The 22857-nt window shown below is 44.8% G+C and overlaps 1 protein-coding gene across 12 annotated transcripts in view; it reads right to left on the minus strand.

Annotated features, from left to right (window-relative positions):
• TBCK (TBC1 domain containing kinase) overlaps positions 1-22857 on the minus strand; it is a 30358-nt gene that overhangs the window by 6961 nt on the left and 540 nt on the right. For 3 of the 12 annotated variants that reach the window (XR_013623186.1, XM_068113393.2, XM_068113396.2), the window contains exons 2-22: positions 22124-22394; positions 21715-21787; positions 19166-19280; positions 18927-19000; positions 15328-15469; positions 12412-12472; positions 12243-12298; positions 11371-11432; positions 11102-11247; positions 10872-11004; positions 10468-10567; positions 10061-10110; positions 9804-9918; positions 9444-9542; positions 9139-9201; positions 8516-8642; positions 8372-8422; positions 7408-7491; positions 5887-5949; positions 5415-5451; positions 3799-3992 (exon numbers count right to left, since the gene is read on the minus strand). Coding sequence is in view for 7 of the 12 variants with exons in the window: in XM_068113393.2 (XP_067969494.2) it covers positions 3799-3992; positions 5415-5451; positions 5887-5949; positions 7408-7491; positions 8372-8422; positions 8516-8642; positions 9139-9201; positions 9444-9542; positions 9804-9918; positions 10061-10110; positions 10468-10567; positions 10872-11004; positions 11102-11247; positions 11371-11432; positions 12243-12298; positions 12412-12472; positions 15328-15469; positions 18927-19000; positions 19166-19280; positions 21715-21787; positions 22124-22394 (2116 nt within the window). In the remaining 5 variants the exon portion in view is untranslated. Of the gene's footprint in view, positions 1-3798; positions 3993-5414; positions 5452-5886; positions 5973-7407; positions 7492-8371; positions 8423-8515; positions 8643-9138; positions 9202-9443; positions 9543-9803; positions 9919-10060; positions 10111-10467; positions 10568-10871; positions 11005-11101; positions 11248-11370; positions 11433-12242; positions 12299-12411; positions 12473-15327; positions 15470-18926; positions 19001-19165; positions 19281-21714; positions 21788-22123; positions 22395-22626; positions 22674-22857 lie in introns of those variants that run through there. The other 9 variants (XR_010984074.2, XR_013623188.1, XR_013623189.1 and 6 more) reach the window with 6 other exon arrangements.

The raw sequence follows: 22857 nt of genomic DNA on the forward strand, positions 1-22857 counted from the left end.
GTCCAGGAGCAGCTGGGTACGGTGGGTACAGAGAGGGATGGGTTTGGGACACAAGATTTAGAAGCAAACACAGAGTTGAGGCTTTCAGCTTTTTCACGTGCGGAGTCAGCCGTGTGGCCGTTTGAGGTGAGGGAGGGGATGGAGGGGGAACAAACACCAGAAACAGATTTGACCAGACGCCACCAGGATTTGGAAGAGGGAGACAGATAAGAGAGTTCTGTCCTGAGAACGGAGAGATATTGTTTCCTGGCTCTCCTGAGGGTCTTGTTAAAGTGGACATCTCTCTGGCCATTCTCAAAGACCCTCCTCAGCGTCGGCGAGTCTGGCATTTCACTCAGGCTGACTGGCACGGTCTTCAAGCAGCCATCAATCATCTGGACTGGTCTCCCATTTCTACTGCCTCTGACATCAACTCATCCTGGGAATTCTTCCAAAGTAAATTGCTCTCTCTCTCTCATGCACAGATTTATCCCATCTCGTCTTCAGTTGTCATACCCTTCCTCCCATCCATGGAACACTGAATCTTGTGGTGAGGCAGTTACCGTGAAACAACTTGCCTTGGCATCATGGAAGACAAATCCAACTGAAGGCAATCTCAGTTCCTTCCACCAAGCTCGGAACAAGTGTGTGTCTACCCTCAGGAGACCCAGGAAACAATATCCCTCTACTCTCAAGGCTGAACTCTCAAACCTGTCTCCCTCCTCCCAATCCTGGTGGCATCTGGTCAAATCTGTTTCTGTTTGTTCCCCTTCCTCCTCCTGGGAACTGAGTGGCATGCTGACGAGGAGGGGAGTGTAGTTGAAGCTGAAGGGAAAGGTGTATGCTGCATGTGTGAGAATTGTTATTGTTTATGGGAGCGAGACATGGGTAATGAACGTAGAGCAGCAACGTAGGTTGGAAAGGGTGGAAATGCGAATGGTTCGGTGGATGTGTGGAGTATCGTTGAGAGAGAGGAAGACAAATGATGAATTGCGAAAGATGATGGGAATAGAGCCTGTGATGGATGCTGTGAAGAGAAACATGTTGAGCTGGTTTGGTCATGTGTTGAGGAAGGATGAAAGTGAATGTAGAAGGAAGTGGAGGATGGGGAAGACCGAGAAAGACTTGGCTAAAGGTGGTGGAAGAAGAAATGCGGGCAAGGAGGTTAACAAGGGGAGATGCAGAAAATAGGGCAAAATGGAGAAGATTGTCATGGGGCCCCCGCTCTAGCAGGGAAAATGGCCTTAAAATGCCTGTTGTTTGTTGTTGTTGTTCCCCTTCCCCCTCCATTGTTTCCTACCTTACCTCAAATGGCTACACAGCCGACTCCGCACGTGAAAAAGCTGAATGCCTAAACTCTGTGTTTGCCTCAAAATCTTGTGTCCCAAACCCACCTCTCTGCACCCACCTTACCCAGTCGTACCCAGCTGCTCCTGGACTCTGTGTCCTTTTCTCCTGACAAGGTGGAGAAGTTTCTGTCAAACCTCGACTCTGATTCTACAACTGGACCAGACGGCATCAGGCCACGAGTCCTAAAATCCTGCTCTACCGCTCGATCTCACCCTCTCGCGTTCTCTTCACCCTCTCTTTTGCTCAAGGTCATCTGCCATAAGCTTGGAAATCAACCAACATTACCGCTTTACACAAAAAAGGTGCAAAAACAGATCCTTGCAATGACAGACAAATCAACCTGTTCCCAATAATCAGCAAGGTCATGGAATCCATCATTGCTTCTGATATTAAATCTTTCCTCTTCTACAATGGCTTTATCTCGGATAAAGATATCACCAATTTGGATTTAGACCAGGTCATTCTACTCTGGACATGCTGCTTCTGCTGTCTCAACAATGGATGGAGGCCCTCAACGCCAAACAGGAAACCAGACCCGTCTCCATTGACATATATCGTGCCCTGCGATATGCGTCTGCGATACGGTCTGGCACCCCGCTCTGCTCACCAAACTCTCCTCTTATGGTATCCATGGAAATCTCCACACATGGCTTGCGGACTTCCACTCCGGACACAGTCAACGTGTGGCCCTGAATGGAATTCTCTCATCTCCCCTTCCTGTTCAGGCTGGAGTTCCCCAAGGTAGTGTTCTGGGCCCTGTTCTTTTTCTGGTCTTAATCATCGATCTCTCCGACTCTCTGGAAAATCCTCTGTATCTCTTTCCTGATGACTCCACTCTCTGCCGCTCCATATCTCATCCCTCAGATCGACAGTCTGCAGCCTCTTCACTCTCTGCAGACCTGGACAAAATCACAAACTGGTCAAACATGTGGAACATGTCTTTCAATCCTGACAAATCTCACACTCTTACTTTGTCTCTCCGAAAAGACCATCTGGGCAACCCTCCCATCTACTTTCTTAACAACCCTTTCGAATAAGTTCTGTCACTCAAGCTCTTGGGTCTTGCTATCAGCCATGATCTTTCCTTGGAAAAAAACATTTCCAAGCTGGCATCCAAAGCCAGTCGCCATCTGGGCATCCTCCATCGTGCAAAGTCCTTCCTTAGCACCTCTGAGCTCCTCACCACATACAAGGCTTTCATCCGCCATTTGATGGGGTACTGCTTTCCCCTCTGGCCCGGTGCACCTGCCTCCCCTAGCTCGGCTTCACGCTGTTGAATCCAAAGCTTTCAGAATCATTGGTATCTCCCGCGATGAAGCAGATTCCGAGGGCCTTTCGCTCTCACACCGCAGGCAGGTTGGTGGTATTTCTGTCTTCTACCTACTCCTCTCCAGCGTAGCTCCCCAAGCTCTGTCTGTGCTCTGTCCCCCAAATATTCCTGCAGGACGCACAATATCTGCCAGAAACCCTCTTCTGGTGAAACTGCCAAAATCAAGACTCTCTGCTCACCTTCACTCTTTTATTCCTCTTTTCTCCCACCACTGGAACAACCTCCCACACGCTCTTCAATCCCACTCCTCCCTCCGGGTATTTAAAACAGCTGTCCACCACCATGTCTTATCTTCCCCCTTCCAAAACCTTGATCTTTTCTACCCCCGTTAATACATCCCAAATCCACCTCTTTCAATCTCAGACTTCATTCCTGAAATTCCTGGTAGTGTCAATTTCTTTTACACCGTGTACCCCTTTCCCCCACCCCAACCCCCAGCCATCTCCCTTCCACAGATCTCCCCATGTCCCTGCTCTCTACTGTTGTGCTTGTGTGCTTCCCTCTCTCTCCCCATCTAGTCTCCTACTCCCTTTATCTTATGCTTTTTGTGTCTGTTTGTTTTTTATGTTTAATGTACTTTATGTTTAATTTATGTTTTAATGTACTTAGCGGTAAGGGTGCCGGCTTGGGATCCTAGGATCCTGGGTTCGAATCCCGGTCGATCGCTAAATTAACACCAGGGGGGTTGACTCAGCCTGTCATCCTTCCGAGGTCGGCAAATTGAGTACCAGCTTGCTGGGATGAATGATCCCGGTGTGTACCCCGGTTTAGAATAGGTACACCGTATCCCTGCGCATCGTAAGAGGCAACTAAGGGTTTGCGTCAGGAAGGGCATCCGGCCATAAAACATTGCCTCAAACAGGGAACCATGATTGTCATGGGGCCCGCAAGGCTAACCCCCGCTCTAGCAGGGGAAAATGGCCTTAAAACGATCATTCCTTCATTCATTCAATGTACTTGCTCTCACATGAGCCTGGACTTTGCATACAATTTTTATCACAACCTATGGGCTCAGATGGGAACATCAAACTGACACTAAAGCATCCTGGTTATCCATTTTGCGAGCCTTTAGAGAGCCTCAAATTTTGCGATCCACACCACGTGTATGATAGAGACTACACGTCAGGTAGAATCCGTACCAGGCAAGTCCGAGAAAAGCAGGATACAATCGTTGAAGGCACTGGCGAGGAGACGTGCTCGGAGCTGCTGGAGGATGGCAACACCCACGCTGAGTGGAAAGGAGTGGTTCCCCAGCAGTAGGGTATCCCACAGGTGGAAGATCTTGTGCAGAGGAAACACATCTGGGACGCAAAGCATCTCCCAGTTAATAGGCCTGCACCCATATGCAGCATAGTGGAATGTTCATGGAAAGGAAGAGAGCAAGTTTAAATAAACGTTTCCGGAAATGTTCAAATCAAACTCACAAAACAAATTAACACCAATTGGTTTTTAAAGCTAAATCACAACCGGCTGAAAATACAAAATTTACTACCTGCTCAACTAATCGGGCTGATGAAAAAATGATGCAGGCGTCAGCCATTTATGCAAACACATGACTCCACTGCATCCACCATATAACCACCCATGCTCCAATTTGCTATCTTACCACCACCACCAGCAGCACCACCTCCCACCCCTTCTTTCACAAACTCTCCAGCTGGTTCGGTTCATGTGTTTTTTGAAATTATGTAATATCTGGACATTTTGAACAACCTCGCGTATTTATAAAAGAACTAGACATAATTTGACGTCACGACGTTGACTGAAATACATCTGCCCACATTGCTTACTCTAACTTTGACCTAAAACCTCAAAACAATTTGACCTCAATATCTAATCTGTAGGTATATATGTATCATGGTACATGCACTTAGTTTAGTTCAAGTCCCTACCTCGACATTTTACCTGACATGACCTCTGACCTTTGACCTTTTGATGCTAAAATAGAATCAGTTAATCTTTGCATCATAATATATACTTGTACCAAGTTTGATTGAAATTCCTTCAACTGCTAAGTATCACATTTTACCTCACATGACCTCCGATATTTGACCTCTTGATGCCGAAATCTAATCAGTTCATCTTTAAAATAATATATATTAAATATACTTATACCAAGTTTGGTCAAAATTCCATCACAGGTTCGCAAGTTAGCACAGTAACTATTTTTTTTACATAACAGGGCCCTGACGTTTGACCTCTTGACCCCATAATCCAATCAGTTCATCGTTACATCAATTTACATACTTGTACCACGTTACATACTTATATCCCTTTATTTATTTATTTTTGTTATTTTTTTTTTGTATACAGAATCGAGGCTTGTGTAAGAGCTAACACATCAAACACGAAAACATGCACGGACATATAAAACATACAATAAAGGGAGCAGGAGACAAGAGGGGGAGGGAGAGGAAAGCACACAAGCACAACAACAGTAGCGAACAGGGACGTCGGTAGATCTGTGGAAGGGGGAGAGCTGGGGGGTAGGGGTGGAGAAGGAGGGGGTGGTCTTCAGCCGATCTCAAGTTATCGCCATAACGAAAACCTATCACGGAAGGACAGACAACCCGAAAAAATGCCTCTGGCGACTTTGTCGGCGGATGCATAAAAAACAACCTCGTTTCATTTCAAAACAAGTATTTATAAAATAATAGTTGAAGATGTAACGAGAAAGATTGTCGTAAAATTCAATGAAAACGTTTTTTGTGTAAACCATTAATAGCGATCGGAATAAAAATGCAACCAAACTTACGTGTAAACATGGTCAGAAACCATGGAATGGCGTAAAGCTGAAAGACAAAACAACGTAGTCATCACAATGTTGTCCCGAAACAACGTTATCTCTGGAATGAAAATAAGTAAATAACAATTTCACTCCCACTGATCCCGATTCACCTCCAAGAAAGCACAAAATGAGCGTTTTTCCCATTTGCCTGTTGTTTGTACACCTTATACAATATCTCACAAAGCTAAACAACCACCTTCGTGCAACAACAAAATGGCCGGCTGGGTGTTCCCATCTGAGCACCGAAGCTCCTGATGCTGCGATTTTAGATCCAAATCATGCAAACAGCCTGATTTGACTGCTGTTTGTGTCATTATAATCAAATGTGAAAAGTAAATCATGTCTCCAAATGTCCCAGTCCAGCATGCGATTTTTGTACAAATTCTACCACGAGCCTCGATATCAACGTACAAGCAACAAGCTGCGCTCGCCGACTCACATCGGGGATGAACTTTATATGGTTCAGATGGTTGCTGAGCTCGGGATCGTGAAAGGCGATCAGCTGCGAGAACACCATCAGATACTCTGTACAATAGCAACAGCAATTAATCTTAATAACAAAGTACATAATGAAAAGGGAGAGCTTCAAGACGTGCCAAGGTGGAACACCTGAAGCCGCAATCAACAACCATTTGTAAACGATTAATCTCCCAAAAAATATAGCGCAGTAGTCTCAAAACAAGGAACATACAGTCTGCACACTTGTTATGGTATCGGAAATTTGTGGAAATGGCTCCAAAGGGTTAACGCTGCTTTGTATAGTTCAGTTATATCTTTAGCAAATGTAATAGCACAAGCGTGATGTAATCAATTGTGACATTAGAATTGCGTCGCTTCTGTAATAGTTAGACGACGTCTACCCTTCTTAATGTCAATCTAAAATTACCACGCTCTTTGACCCCATTTTAAGGTCCTCACCTTTAAATCTGTCTGCATGTTTTTAAAAGCGTTTTGCTAGGCCTTTAGGGGCTATCTAGGTGGGAAAAAGCCCCCCACAATCCTGACCGGCCTGCGGCACCAGATCATCTCTCGGCCGGGTTTGCCAGGAACACTTTTCTCGTCTCGTGACTTCCCTGATGTCTATTTATTTTGGTGTGTCTGTGGGCTCACCTTAGTTATTTAAGGATCTCCGTCTGTCGTGGTTGCAGTATCGTGGGCATGTATTCGGTAGTTTGGGTTAAGGATTTGTTGAATCATTTATTTGCTCATTGCTTCTTTGTGTTTCCTTCCCCGTGACTGTCGATTGCCTTATTAATTATACCTGGTCTTGGGGTGAATTTGGGTTGTCATCCCTCTTTGGTGATCAAGAAAAACACGTTGAGGAATAATTGGCAGTGGCAATTGACGCCCGACAATGCCACTCACCTCCAGCCCGCTTGGACTAATTAGCATGAGGCGTGTGCTACATAATTAGCGTAGCGCTGGACCGATTTGGTGCCGCAATCCGCACAGTCCCGTGGGATTTGGACACGTGATCCAGCAGGGGGTCTTCAAATCTGTTCACCGTTGCAGTCGCATTGAGGCAACTCACCGGATTTCGAACCGGTCAGACCGGACAACAACAACACAATAAAAGAGCAGCCCCCGTCATTCGGGATGCATGAGCACATCATCATCCCAAAATAGTGTCACAATCCACCTGCGATGGTTCAACCTGCAGTTTCCTTTTGGCCATAAGAGGTTTATTTGATTTATCTGCTGTGGTTCCATGTATTCGGAGAAATATTTATTTTACATTTCACCGTTTGTTTTATTGAGTTGAAATCGATTAATCAAAATGGCAATGACTGTCAAATGTGTCAATCGTTGGAACGATATTCCAAACAACGAATGGTTCTTCCAGTGGGACGCGGTTGCAGTCGATTAGAAAAAGAGAACAACCAAAAGCCTGATTGCATTTCTCACCGTCGTATGACCAGCATCGCTGTGGTTTTGAATTGCAGACGCAGACACAGCTTACCCTGGATGACGTGCGAGTTGTCTTTAAGGAAGAAGTCACGAAGATACTTCGGTACGAAAGCAGACATGCAGGCATACGCTAGGGCTGCAAAGATACACACAGAAAAGCCACCGTAATCATACATAATAATGTGACGGCACTCACCGCGTGGCCTGGGAGTGGACAAACCAAACCCCGTTAACCGGCATGCTCCCTGACGGCTACCACCACTGCTGCGGTTTGCTCGACACCCCACAACCCTCCCCCGTGCCACGTTTCCCAAACACCAACCCAAATAAACAATCATCTTCTCCAATCCAGTCATAATTAATATGGGTGACCCAAGTCATAGTTAAAGACCCTTCAAAAATTAAATTTTAAATCAGGAAGGAAATTAAATATAAAGCAGGTTTAATAAAGTGGAAGGAAATAGGTAATTATCTAATAATAATTAATATCTAATAATAATATATCTAATAAATAATATATCTAATAATAATATATCTAATAATAATATATCTAACATCTATTATATCTATTATTAGATATTAGATATATCTATTATTATTATTAGATAATAATAGATATTATCTATTATTATCTATTAGGTTCTATTATTAGATATATCTAATAATATATCTAATAAATAATATATCTAATAATAATATATCTAATATCTAATAATAATATCTAATAATATCTAATTATCTAATAATAATAATAATTAATAATAATAAATATTTGGGTAATAGCTTTTTATCTAATAATAAAGTGGAAGGAAATTTTAAATTAAATTTAAAATCAGGAAGAGTCATAATTAAAGACCCTTCAAGTCTCAAAGACCCTTCATTTTAACAAGAGTGCACAGTAGGTGATAAAAAGAATAGTAATTAAATCGATTTCAAAATTCTCCATAATCTCAAGCTGGTAGACGCCAATACCGTCGTTGCTCAATAGAAGACGACCGACCATAGCAGCATTTTACCTTCGTTGTTGAAATTCAGGAACAGAAATGGTGCACATAGGGAGTCCAACCCTGCGGAGACAACCAAATCGACAGGTGGTCCGAGTGTTTAATTTAACTCATGTCATGATGTTAAAGGTGAACCCACCGCCATGTATGGCTCACCCTGCCAGTACACGAGCTGTGGATGAGACACAACCCAGGCCTTGAGGATGTGTTTGAACTTGGTGTGACCTTCGGGGGAGGACAGCAGCTCATTGTACTGGTGGCATCGAGGGACATCCACCTCGATCTGATGAGATAGAAAGCCAATGGGGGTTTTTAACAACCATCAAAAATTACAATGACCAACTTTGTGAAGGCTTTAGGATTAAACGAGGCAGTTGGTGCTTTTTTCATTTTCAAACTGCAAACACACCCTTTCCACTTTACTGTTGCTAGGTGCTCTTCGATGAAGACAAAGCTTGCCGGCCGGTCTGAACTGTGGACAATGAAATACCTCATTGCCGAGTTGGCAAGAGGAAGCCTTCGGATCGGGTACAAACATGCCTTGATTAAATCTGAGCGAGAGTCAAAAAGTCTTTCCCCTTTTCAATACGTTTGGACCAAGCGAGAGCACGGCATCAGAAAACTCGAAAGGGGGAGGTGCTTGCCAGGATGACTCTCTCTCTCACGTACCTGCCAGGATGACCTCAAGTCTCCACAAGAGTGTGAACTTCAAAGAAAAGTAATTTGGTGGGCCAGGTATTACCATACCAATGAGGTAGCATTTGCACAGCATCACTTACCTGGCGATCAGTTTGAATCGGTGTGTCCTTGTCGATGGCTTCATATCTCCTGTGAATGTTACCCTTCACAAAGGGAAACAAAGAAAAAGAATAAAGACCCCTTTGCTGCTCCCTCCACATCAAGCAACACTTCACAAAATAATAATAAATAAATAAATACACATTGTGCTTCCATATGTGAAACAATATCCAAAACAAACATCTTATTAGAGGCCCCACTCCCTACCACCCTGCTCCCTCCCTCCCCACGACCCCCACCCAAAACTTGCAGTTTACAGCGAACTTGTGTGCGTCTGTCATTTCACCTTGACACCAAGCAAAGCCGCCCAAATGTGCCCGCGAAGCAGTGGAGGAATGTCGACCCTCGCTTCCTTCCACAGCCGCTCGCACTTGTATGGGTAAGCCTACAAAGCACGCACGACAATCTCTCGGTCACCGTTATACACCCACTACCACAATCAATAACGCTGCATTTTAACCAATAGTTCCATCTCGATTACTGCAAGCTGGAGCTAGGCCTCGAGCTATGCACATCCGTTTCCCCTCACAGAGATGAAAAGAACATTACAATATAATCCCCAATGCGTGATCACTGCCCTACATGGTACGGACACGTCAAGGCACCCAGAACTCTTCACGCCATGCGCGCAATGCAATTGAGGTACCTGCAGAAGGCGCCGCAGCAGCACCAGTCGGAAAAGTTGATATTCCGTGTCTCTCTCTCGGATAACGAGCGGGAGCCGAGCTGTCTCCATGGCAGTGCCTTCCAAGCTGACATCTCTGTAAAAGGAATTAGATCCAGATTGTTATTCGAGACATCTTTCATTCCAACACAAAGCAACGATCAGCAAACGCTCACTGGCAGGTAACACAAACTCAGATTTTTGCCCAATCACGACGGTAGGCCATTGTGGCCACTCACTCTTCTTCGAGCAGTGGGAAAAACACTTCTCCAGGCACATCTTGCAGGCGCTGCAAATACACAGCAACCACATCTCCACCAATACAAGATGCGGTTTGGTTACGCACAATATCAAAAGAAAGGTGGCAAATCGTGTTGGTGCAGGTAAACGGTTTGTGTGGAGAGATCTGGCGTCTGCCTCGAGGTTTAACTCGGTTTATTTGCCCAAGCAATTTGTACACTGTGGCATCACAAAACATGAGGGTACCAGGAAGAAAGTGAAGCATGATACCTATCATGAACAAAATGGATTAACCAAACAATTGGGGAGATGAATCAGATGGGATAAAGCCTCAAGCAACCCGAATTAGGCAGAGTAAGAAAGCGAAGGTGGGTCCACAGGCGGCTAAATCAGGGACCATGCTTACGGTACGGAGCTGGGATATGGAAAGGGTAACCGTAGTGTCATTGAGGAGCCAGCTGCGATCACGAGCCTGCCCATAAACCTCTCCGGCTTCCAACACCAGGCTGTGGAATAAATGTACACATCGACCAAGCTATCATAGCTCTACATATTCACACTTGCACGTGGACAGACAGTATAAGAGGTAATGTACTGACAGTGGGGTCATGGGGTCACATGTAGAAACAACAAGTAGGGGAATGAACAAACAGTTCAGTTTTGAACTGACAATTTATATTTCTGTTTCCCATTAAAATTCATGAATTGCAGACAAATTGACGAACGTAGACCCACCAAAATCAACTCAATGTTGCGAGGCAGCTGAACCAATGTATCTGCTCAAATAGAAGACATGGAAAGGTTTCTCACTTTGGCAAAGTGCAGACGGCTGGCTTGCAGCAGATGATTCCATGGCTCACGAGCTCCCTCTCAAGGTCACCGCCAGCCAAACCCCACAGGTGGTAAACCTCGTCCAGAGAGCGCTCAGCAAGAAGATCTGCATCTGAAAATAGGACGGAGTAGCAGGAGTGCTTACAAGATAGGGACATGCTGCTTCAGCAACAGACAAACACAGATCTAGTTTTGGCAAGGTTTGTAACCTTCCACAGACTCTGGGCAAGTAGTCAGTTCAAGGTTGGCACAGCGGAGCCCATCTGCTGACCAGAAGTCAGAGCAATAGGTGGGATGCAAGGTTGACGGCACTTCTTCAAATACACCTCTCTGCAGCAGTTCAGCCGCCATTGCTCTGATCATCGATATAGTAGGGGAAAACCATGTTGGACCAAACTTTTAGAGACAACGGTAAAATGGCAAGTAGACATTAAAACATGATAAGTACAACGGTTTAGCCATTAATAAGTCAATGTACCTTTGTGTTGGGGAGTAAACCAGACAGGATCTGAGAATCTGCAGAATGTCATCAGAAATGTCCTGCAAAGAGAATGGAAGAAGCAGCAAGGATAAAAATGCCCCAACTGCAAATTCTAAACAACTTAAAGTGGCATCAATGATGAAAATTGGTCCGAGGTACTTGGAGTCAAGACTTCAAGTATGAAGCAAGAAAAAGTTAATTACGAGTTTGCGAAAAGTTTTCGAAATGTCAAAACGACAATGTAAACAAGAAAGAGCAATCAGAGATTGCAGATCCTTGCCAGGATGCATTTTTAGTGGTTTTAAGGCTTTTGTGTTAAAAACAAATATGGCAACCAAACCACGTGACCGATGATGTGATCATTATTATTTTTTTCTCCACCAAATTTATCCCTAGATGACGCTCACGAAACTTCATCTTGATCGGATGAAGTTTTGTACTTGTCGAATGATGACGTCATAATGGAGGCACCTGTGACATCATCATTAACATATGTTATTCCCCATGGAGAGTTCTGTACAATGAACCACGCCTCAATTTTTTATATGCAATGCTTTTGGAGATTATAGACGTACAAAGTTTTTCGGTTCTTCAAGATGGCGCCTGTATCACGTAACCTATGACGTCATAATTATCATTTTAAAAAATACTGGAGGAGGTGCACCTATGGTGAAAATTTCCTGTCAATCGCACCACCAGTTGCAGAGAAAATCATATTTATTCTGTGCGGACAAACAGACAGACAAGCAAACAAACGGACTCAAATGCAATACCCTCTCCTCTGGTGAGGGTAAAAAACAAAACGTTTCATTTGAGAGCGAAAGGACAAGATGAGAAAGTTTCAACAGACACAGGAAGACAATGGATACCTTTCTGTTGCTGCAGAATTGTGCGAGGAGGCTTGAGGAAATGTCCGTCTGCTTTCCTGCAATGTGGTGCGCAGTAAAGGGGGAGATAGGGAGGGAAAAACGTTCACCGATGTAGTTCAACATCTTTGAAATAATCGTTGCGCATGAAAAAAAAAAAATGCATAATTACCCAGTTTCAAAATGTCAGTCAATGTTTTGACAACGCTCGACTCCTTCCAAATCTGACGGCCCTGCAGAAACGCACGAAATTATTTAGGAGAGAAATTACAAATCAAGGTGTAGGCCATTGCACCGAGGTTGTTGTTGTTGTTGCTCCAGTCAGTTCCGGTTGAACAGACAAGTGGCACTGAGATAGCCGATCGATCTCAAAGGAGCGACCCAGAGATCCCTCACATCCAAGATGTTGTGCTCTTGTTTACATGAAGCCAGGACCGCACAGTCTTCCATGATATGTTTTATTGTTTATGGAGCGGCCTGGTTGTGGTTGCAGGTGTCATCAGTGGTGTATGACTGATCGTCATTAGATGACTGATCTAATGTAGTTTGTATGTTAGTGATGTTTCTTTGTGGTGTGCGACGTTGGTGTCTGTGAGTGCCCCAAGTATGTTCAGCCTGGGTGTGAAGGTTTTCTAATGTTTGTGATGTGATCTGAGAATGACGTGGATGTGTTAAAAGTGACGCCGAGTATTTTTGTTTGGTGTGTGTGTGGAATAGGGATGTTGTTCAGTATGATGTCTGGTGCAGCACATATGTTCCTTGGTGTAATTTGTTAGAAGAGTGACTGCTGATTTTCAGGGGGATACTTTTAGTCTGTTGGTGGTGAGCCAGGTTTGTAGGGTGCTGAGGAAGGGTGGAAGTTGTCCTGTGGTGATGTTTATGTTGCTATGAGTAGAGGTGATGGTTATATCGTCCGCATATGGGGCTAATTGTATGCTCTCGGGTGGTTGTGGAATGTTGTGCAAAAACAGATTAAAGAGTGTGTGGGGAGAGGACTGAGCCTTGTGGGACTCCATTCGGAAAGTATAGTGTGTTGTGCTCTTGTGGTTTTAAGGCTTTTGGTGTTTTTAAACACCTTGGTCCAAGGTGTTTTTAAAGTAAATTGGAGATGTTGTCATTGCCGGTAGCCTACGAGTTTTTGATGATTTTTTGTTGTTTGCGCAGGAGTGAATGGTGTGATGGTGTTGAGTTGGTAGATGAGTTTGCGTCTTGTAATACATTTTTTCTCTTTTCTAGGTCCTATGCAACTTGTGTTTGTGTAATGGTCGAGGAGGATGTCAGCTTGTTGTTTTTGTGATGGTATAATGGCTGTGGTAGTTATGGCTGCATGTAAGGGTGTTATGCTGCTCTTGAAGTTATTGATGCTGTTTATGGTTTTGTACAAGTGCTTGGTATTGGTTGGGTGGTTTAGTGTTTGTAGAGAGGAGTGCCAGTTTGGTGTTTTTCACAAGTATTTTGTTGTTGATTTCTGTGTTTAATGTTTAAATCCTTTCTACTATGTCTGGTGCTTTGGGTGTTGGTGTGTTTTAGATTGGCTCGTTTGATGAGGTGTGCCATTTCTGGGGAGCAGTTGGGGTTATATTTTTGAAATTACCCTTTGGAATGTATTTGGTAGCTGTGGTTGTGATGATCATATTGAACCGTTTGATGCGGATGTCAATGTTGGCGATTTTGTTATTGTTAAGTTGTTGAAATTTTTGTTCAGTGGGGCACTGGGGTAGAAAGCAGAGGTGAAAGTGTGTAAAAGAGTGAAGTGGCGGCACGACCATTACTACTCATGCTGTGCAAAGGACTAGTCTTGCTCATGAAGGTTGGTGTCGATCTGTGTCGGCACAACAACAACAACAACATGCACTTTAAAGGCCATTTTCCCTGCTAGAGCGGGGGTTAGCCTTGCGGTCCCCATGACAATCTTCTCCATTTTGCCCTATTTTCTGCATCTCTCCTTGTTAACCCCCTTGCCCGCATTTCTTCTTCCACCATCTTTAGCCAAGTCTTTCTCGGTCTTCCCAGTCCTCTGCTTCCTTCTACATTCATTTCCATCACTCTTCTCAACCAGTCACTTTCATCCTTCCTCAACACATGACCAAACCATCTCAACCTGTTCCTCTTCACAGCATCAATCACACACATGCCTGCCTGTGTCGGCACACAGGTCGAATAATGGATCCAATAAACAACGTTGATGAAGGTGTGCTAATCACCACGGGAAAAGAAGAAGCGGAGGTTTCAGGCGTTAACCATTGGTCGGAGTAAAGGAGGGAGAGCGTTTGCTCAGACAGAAGATCGATGCCTGAAATGTCAGCTTCTTCTTGCTTCCCACAGGAGTTAGCATTTAACATACTTGATCAACGTCTTGTTGGTTTCAGAGAGTCCAAAGTTGTTTTATTCAAACCTCCCAGCTCCCCTCACACCCCCCCCCCCCCTTTTTAATGCTAACGTGGCCCAAGCACAGTGATACTGGAAACAATCACGAATTAGCCTCGGGAGGGGAACACATTACTGGAGTTGAGAAAATGTCCTATTAATGGCACAAATGATATCACATGAGAACCTTTACGGGTCTGGAAAAAATAAATAAATAAATAAAAATGCTTCCGCAGGAGTAACCTCCTCGACCGAAAAGGGAAATACATTTCACGACCAAAACCAAACATTTATCTCTACATTTAATTTAGCACCATGTCATTCGTGGAGGAAGTAGAAATCCTTCCAACATCTCATCACAAATTAGGTGTTGATATCTCCCAACGAGTACTTGAAGCAAGTAGAGCTGTTTTTGGCAGGAATTAAGAGTTTGGTACTTTAAAGTCGTCGGTAAAAAGGGTGAAAGATGGAAACGTTTCAACACGACGACACATTATGGATGTTCCTGCACAAATTGACTGTTTGGAATCCACATATCGAGTCGTAGCAAAAGCAAAACAAGGATTTACGTATCCAATTTCTGCAGTGTGCATCTCTTTAAAACTTTTGTGAAGCTATTATTAATGAAAGGTCTTATGCACCCATAACTTTAAAAAAAAAAAAATATATATATTGACAGAATTCTGTAACAAAGAGCAATCTGGTCATGCCATGGCCTTACCGCGAGCATTTCAAGAAGCACCAAACCCAGTGCCCACAAGTCACTCTTTGGGCTGACCCCGTACACGGCGATTCCTCCCGCATTACCAACCCCATGTCGCACACCTTGCGCCACAACCTCAGGAGCCAAATACGCCGGATACCTGTGAGACGGAAGCCCAACGAGCACATCAGCATCAATTAATGATGTTCCGGTCATACGGTACTGAAGTCTCACAAGTAAACGAATGAACAAGCAGACGCGCAGCGCCAGAGAATGATAACTAAGCATCGCCACTTCAGCATTTCCTGTATATTTGTCACCAATCTTGTCAATTTGGCCAACAATTCCATATTCAGCTCAATGAGATCCAAATATTGGCCTCAGATTGAACGACACCCACAGAATAGCACGCAGAGTCTGAGTTTTACTAGAATACCCAACGAAAGACTGTGCAATTATGGTGGAACGTTTCACACTCTTGTTTGTCAAAACAAAAGAGATTCTGATTGTTTATGAAAAACGTAGCCATTTATAAGAGTTATAGTTACCTCCACCACCCAAAGTGGACTGAGGTTACCTTTTCACATGCCTGTCTGTTTGTTGCTCCGTGAGCACGATATCTCAAAAGGTTATGCACGGATTTGTACAAAACTTCTGCACAGGTTGGGTGCGTGGCAAGGACGAATTGATTCGATTTTGGTGAAGATCCCAATCTGGATCCAATTTTTTTTTTTTGAAGTGATTCTTCACCAATGAGAGATAGGGCAAAAAAAGGAATATAGCACAGTATCTCAGAAAGTTGTAGACGGATTATGACAAAACTTGGTGAATGATTTGGGTCGGTGACAACAACAAGCCGATTAGATTTTGGTTAAGGTTCCAGCCTATCAGTGGGCTACAAGGTGGGCTATGATGCAGTTCCGGCCTATCAGTGGACTACAATGTGAGCTATGATGCAGTTCCGGCCTATCAGTGGGTACGATGCAGTTCCGGCCTATCAGTGGGTACGATGCAGTTCCGGCCTATCCGTGGGCTACAATGTGGGCTACGATGCAGTTCCAGCCTATCAGTGGGTATGATGCAGTTCCGGCCTATCAGTGGGCTATGATGCAGTTCCAGCCTATCAGTGGACGACAATGTGGGCTATGATGCAGTTCCGGCCTATCAGTGGGCTACAATGTGAGCGAAGATGCAGTTCCGGCCTATCAGTGGGCTACAATGTGGGCGAAGATGCAGTTCCAGCCTATCATTGGGCTACAATGTGGGCTATGATGCAGTTCCGGCCTATCAGTGGGCTACAATGTGGGCGAAGATGCAGTTCCGGCCTATCATTGGGCTACAATGTGGGCTATGATGCAGTTCCGGCCTATCAGTGGGCTACAATGTGGGCGAAGATGCAGTTCCGGCCTATCAGTGGACTACAATGTGGGCTATGATGCAGTTCCGGCCTATCAGTGGGCTATGATGCAGTTCCGGCCGATCAGTGGACTACAATGTGGGCTATGATGCACTTCCGGCCTATCAGTGGGCTTCAATGTGGGCTATGATGCAGTTCTGGCCTATCAGTGGGCTACAATGTGGGCTATGATGCAGTTCCGGCCTATCGGTGGGCTACAATGTGGGCTACAATGCAGTTCCAGCCTATCAGTGGACTACAATGTGGGCTATGATGCAGTTCCAGCCTATCAGTGGGCTACAATGTGGGCTATGATGCAGTTCCGGCCTATCGGTGGGCTACAATGTGGGCTATGATGCAGTTCCGGCCTATCGGTGGGCTACAATGTGGGCTATGATGCAGTTCCGGCCTATCAGTGGGCTACGATGCAGTTCCGGCCTATCAGTGGACTACAATGTGGGCTATGATGCAGTTCCGGCCTATCAGTGGGCTACAATGTGGGCTACAATGCAGTTCCAGCCTATCAGTGGGCTACAATGTGGGCTATCATGCAGTTCCAGCCTATCAGTGGGAAACAATATGGGCTATAATGCCGTTCCGGCCTATCGGTGGACTACAATGTGGGCTATGATGCAGTTTCAGCCTATCAGTGGACTACAATGTGGGCTATGATGCAGTTCCAGCCTATCAGTGGACTACAATGTGGGCTATGATGCAGTTCTGGCCTATCAGTGGGCTACAATATTTGCTATCATGCAGTTCCAGCCTATCAGTGGGAAACAATATGGGCTATAATGCCGTTCCGGCCTATCGGTGGACTACAATGTGGGCTATGATGCAGTTCCAGCCTATCAGTGGACTACAATGTGGGCTATGATGCAGTTCCAGCCTATCAGTGGACTACAATGTGGGCTATGATGCAGTTCTGGCCTATCAATGGGCTACAATATTTGCTATGATGCAGTTCCGGCCTATCAGTGGGCTACAATGTGGGCTACGACACAGTTCCGGCCTATCAGTGACGTACAAAGCGTAAACTGTTCAGCCTGGTGGATAATTGTAAACTGTTCAGGTATGCCATCTAACGAGTGTCGTTTGAGATAGAAATGTGATCCAAAACTAAAACTTTCACTTCATGGTCAGGTGAGTGGTTTAAATCCCAGCAGGTGTTTAATAATAAAATAATCACAACTGTTCTAAACATTGATCTTTTTTTTGTCTATTCCCCTACTTTTGCCCGATTTTTGTGGTTGTCGTTTTCTTCGTGAAGTGGAGATCGAGCCTGTCCTTGAGAACGAGGGGAGTGACAGCTGTTTACAACGGGGTCTCGTTTGTATTTATAACTGATAAACAGGTAACCAGCATGACTGTCCGTGTCCACCACAAAGGTGAGGGGACTTTGCTTCTCAAATATGCGAGTTGCAAAATTATATATATATATATATATATCGCATGACTTGAAGTTTTGTAACACCACTGGTTACTTGCTTGCTATCCTTTGTAGAGCAACTTAAATTGCCTGTCACACCTGCCTTTGCATGCTTGTAAAAGCAACAGGCCCAATGCACCTTAACTAAAGAGTATGTCATCGTGTACCAGTACCCTCGCAAAAATGGCACATTCATGCCCGAATCTCTGGGGGCACCGAGTCACAGGAGCAGCCGTGCTTCGTGAATGATTCAACCGGCAGACCCAGCAGGCAATCAAATTCCAGCCAGGTATGCATTCGTGACATGAATACCTGTCTCTGCTTGTTAATCGATCAACAAATCAACACATTATATTTATCTAATGGTCTTATGTCATAATTCATAAGATGATTTTTGGGGATTCACTTGTGAACAACCATCCTGAGTTTGATGTTCAATTACATGTTAAAACGGTAGACTCCAAATTGCTCGTTTCAGGTGTCGAGCAGCGAGATGTGGGACCAGTCATTTCACCATGGAGAAGGCATGGGGCATGAAGCCGGTTGTCCCGTATGCGATCGGGCTAATGCACAGCAATACGTGTTGGGACAAGAGCAATTTCCTTCCGGGGAAGCATAAATGTTTCAGACAAGTTGATTAATGGTGTACACGGTGCATCATTTCCTTTCACAAGCAGGAAAATTAATTATTTGACCTTTAACATTGGGACAAATTTTTACGACCGTCTTATCATGCCGTGACAAGCAATTTATTCCATCTTGGAAATACACACGAAATACACACGCACATACCCTATGGGGAAATCGACATCTGCTCCGCCACCGGTCATGTAGTGCAGCCCAAACTTGGCCAATTTAACATGGCCCTAATCACAGTTACAAAACAAGAAACAACAACAGAACTCAAGTTAAAGCAACTCAATCATAACAGGAGAGCCATTTAAATTATTTTCACACATGGATAAACATAGACAAGAAAATAAATGACAGCCAATGAAACGAAAGGCCAAATTGGCGGTGAATGCACATACACTGGGGGTAATCAGTATATTTCTGGGTGCCAGAACGGCGTGGACAAAGCCACGGCTGTGCAGGAACTCGAGTGCCTGAAGGACTTGCTGCGCCACTCGCAACACCTCCTGCACGCTGCACAGGCATCCCCGCGTTACAAGGGCAGCAAGTCAGATTTACAATATTACAAACGTGTATTCATAATAAAACGTCATAACAGTAGGATTGTCAATGAATAAAATAAAGTTAATAACAGCGTAACTTTCAATCGAGGAGCAAAACACACGCACGGACATACGCACAACACTTCTTCTTCTTCTTTAAAGTCCCCAATTACTACTACCTTGTGGGGTATACAGGGGTAAGAGGTGGGTCTGCCCAAACCCATTATGAACCGGCTGGCCAGGCCTGGCGATCGCCTATGGCAGGAGTAATGTGAATTCCCTTTCAAGGAGCTTCGACGTAGGATGCCATTATAGTTAGGCAGTTAAGAGGAAGCATCGTTCATTTTTTCAGGAAAGCACCAAATTTGGCACAGATGTAGTATGGACCGATACAATTGTTTTCCTGAGGGGCGCCCAAAAATTCAGAAAATCCCAAAAAAATGTCCTGGATGCCGTGAAAAAGGGGAGAAAACGGGTATCGATTCGAACTGTAGATTCTGATATTGTGGTCTTGGCAATAGCACACTACTTTACCGACCAGTCACACGGTGTGGAGGAACTCTGGATTGCCATTGGCACTGGTAAAAGCTACCGCTACCTTGCCATCCATAAAATTGCCACCGGCCTTGGCCGCAGGAAGTCCGAGTCTTTGCCATTATTTCATGCCTTCACTGGCTGCGACACAGTGTCATTTTTTGCCCAAATTGGGAAAAAGACAGCCTGGAAGGCTTGGGAGGCATACCCCAGCATCACGCAGACCTTTCATGCTCTCGCTTATAGGCCATCTGTGGACGCTATTACTATGGAACTACAGAGCATAGAAAGATATGTTGCCATCCTCTATGACCGGACTACCGAGATAAAGACAGTGAATGACATGCGCCGACACTTGTTCACGAAGAAGGCAAGAACAATTATTGATCACATTCCCCCAACAGCAGACGCCTTCGAACAACACCTAAAACGTGCATGTTTTCAGGCTGGACACGTATGGAGTCAGGCACTTGTGCCCTACCCAGAACTTCCATCACCAGCTGATTGGGGCTGGATGAAAACAGGGACTTCTTGGACACCAATTTGGACCACAATACCACTGATACAGGAGGCATGTTCAGAGCGTACAAGCTGCCATTGTAAGTCGGCCTGTAAAGGCAACTGTAAATGCTCCAGGGCAAATCTGCCCTGCACATCACTGTGTGACTGCGATGGACAGTGCTTGTAGTACTACGCGTCTGTGCGAGAGCCTCCACCTTCCAAGTGCCCACAATATTTTAAGTTAAAACTGCAACTGTGTGTAACTTTGATTAATTAATACCATTCCATTGTTATCAGAGACCAATAAAACAATGTGTATCACTTGGAATTGAAATTTTACCTAAAATACTATGAGAGATTCAAGGAAAATGGAAACACCATGGCGGCCATCTTGAAATTAAAGATGATGGATGCCAATCTTTATGCAATTGATCCCATTGGATTCAGAGACCATGAAAACATGGGGTAAGACACTGGAACTGTGGTGTTATCGCTCATAGTATGGAAGTTATTGAGGGAAATAGAACACAGATGGCAGACATGTTGAAATTCAATATGGCGGCCACCAGGGGTTCTGAATTTTTGGGCGCCCCTCAGGAAAACAATTGTATAGGTCCATACGACATCTGTGCCAAATTTGGTGCTTTCCTGAAAAAATGAACGATACGCCCTATTTTTCGGTCTTAACTGCCTAAGTATTAGGCACAGCAAGCCTGCGCAATGGTCGTCAACCTATGGTCGTTTGTCCGTGTTCTCTCCTTTTTAAATGCTGAGTGTCAAGCAAGGAAGCAGCACAAACCATTTTTTAAGTCTTTTGTATGACTCGGCCAGGGTTCGAACCGTCGACCTCCCAGACTCGGAGCAGACACTCCAACCATTATACTACCGAGTCTGGTACAATTTTTTTTTCAGGGAGCTGGTGATAATTTGCTCACTCTTTGCAAAAGACACCATGTGATCTTTAATGTCCATCAACGCTCCCAGTACAGGTATTCCGGATTGACGGACGGAACAGACATTGATGCCTTGCCCAGTCTATGAAATAACAGGGTGACAGTTCATAGCCGGGTCGAGATTCAAACTCAGGCAAGACAGCTCAGAGGTGAGTGTTTGCACACCTGTAGGCTATCCTGCCAGCCGCACACCAAAACAATCGACAACATTTTACAATACATTAAGTGCTTGGATCATGTTCAATCTACGTTATGAACCAGTGGGTTGGTCAAAACGACCTTTCCGGAATGTACAACTAAACTGTGCTGGAGTTATAACATTACGAGATGGCTTTACAAAAAGCTCTAACTCCACGAGTGGTCGTCATCCGTCCTTTGCAGCTTGTTGGTAGAAGTGGACATTGCAAAAGACCCTACCCATGGTGGACTCCCTGCTCCAGGCTGCTCTCCACGCTGGAATCATAGTGCTCGGCCACAACAATCAGTCGTTCTGCAATATGAGTGACAGATCGCACTTCACATCGCAATCCAAGGAGCAGGCAAAGCAAGGAGCAGGCAGAGCTCACAACAAGCATCCAAAACCAAACACGGAATGTCCTTGATAGGAAATAAATAATTAATCGCAGTCTCAAACTTTAACATTTCTCAAACTTCTGAGTCGTAGACACTTGTAGGATACACGTTGGTCTCCGATTTGAATCCTTTCTACATATTACATACGCAATATTCATAGTTTCCTTTCCTTCACTCCAAGCAAAAAATAAACTGGCTAGAGTAGAATTGTGTGCGGACAAGTGTGTGAGAGACACTCGCGTGTCGTCCTCACCGTGCTTGCTGCGGACGATGTCGAGGTACTGGCACAGCCCGGGGTTAGACAGAGTCCGAAGGACTTGGAAACGGCCCAGGATGCGAATGGAGTTCGGGGTGAGCGGAAGCCCGTTGCTGCCACACACGTCGTGCGGGAGGGTGGACGCGAAGAACGTCGAGACCCCGAGCCGCGCTCCCCCGAGAGCGAGCATCCGGGAGCCCGTGGAGCCGCAAGCTGCACACACTATCGTGCAATAGCAACACAAGCACAGAAGGCGGGTCTTCAGCACCTTATGGGGAAAACGTGACCCGGAAGTTTGTGGATGGCCATACAAAAATGTCCCAAAATTGAAGCTCGCTAATTTTTTACTCTCCTTGAAATCCAATCTAGTTCTGATAACTCAATATAGTTGTAGAAAACCATTGTAAGCATGCATTGTTTGTTGTTTTTGAGTTAAGCGAAAATTTCAAAAGAAGATAAGAAACTTCAGCCCGCCGCCGCCTTCCCGAAGTACAACGTACGTTAATGAAAAGCAATGTGTTGAAGAAGAGGAACTAGGAAGCGTTGTGACGTACATGAGACTTCTTGTCTCTGTAAGCATCAATTAACTAATTAAAAAATTAAACTCCAATGAGGAAGCGTTCTGAATTTGACGTCGCGGGTAAACATATCACCTTACCGAGTTTTGCGAGCGGTGTAAAGTTCCCTAAGATCTGGAACACCCATTTATACACCGCCCGGTCTCGCCTTTT

This window comes from Myxine glutinosa, chromosome 4, assembly GCF_964187855.1.
Source record: "Myxine glutinosa chromosome 4, kmMyxGlut1.1, whole genome shotgun sequence".
NCBI lineage: Eukaryota > Metazoa > Chordata > Myxini > Myxiniformes > Myxinidae > Myxine > Myxine glutinosa.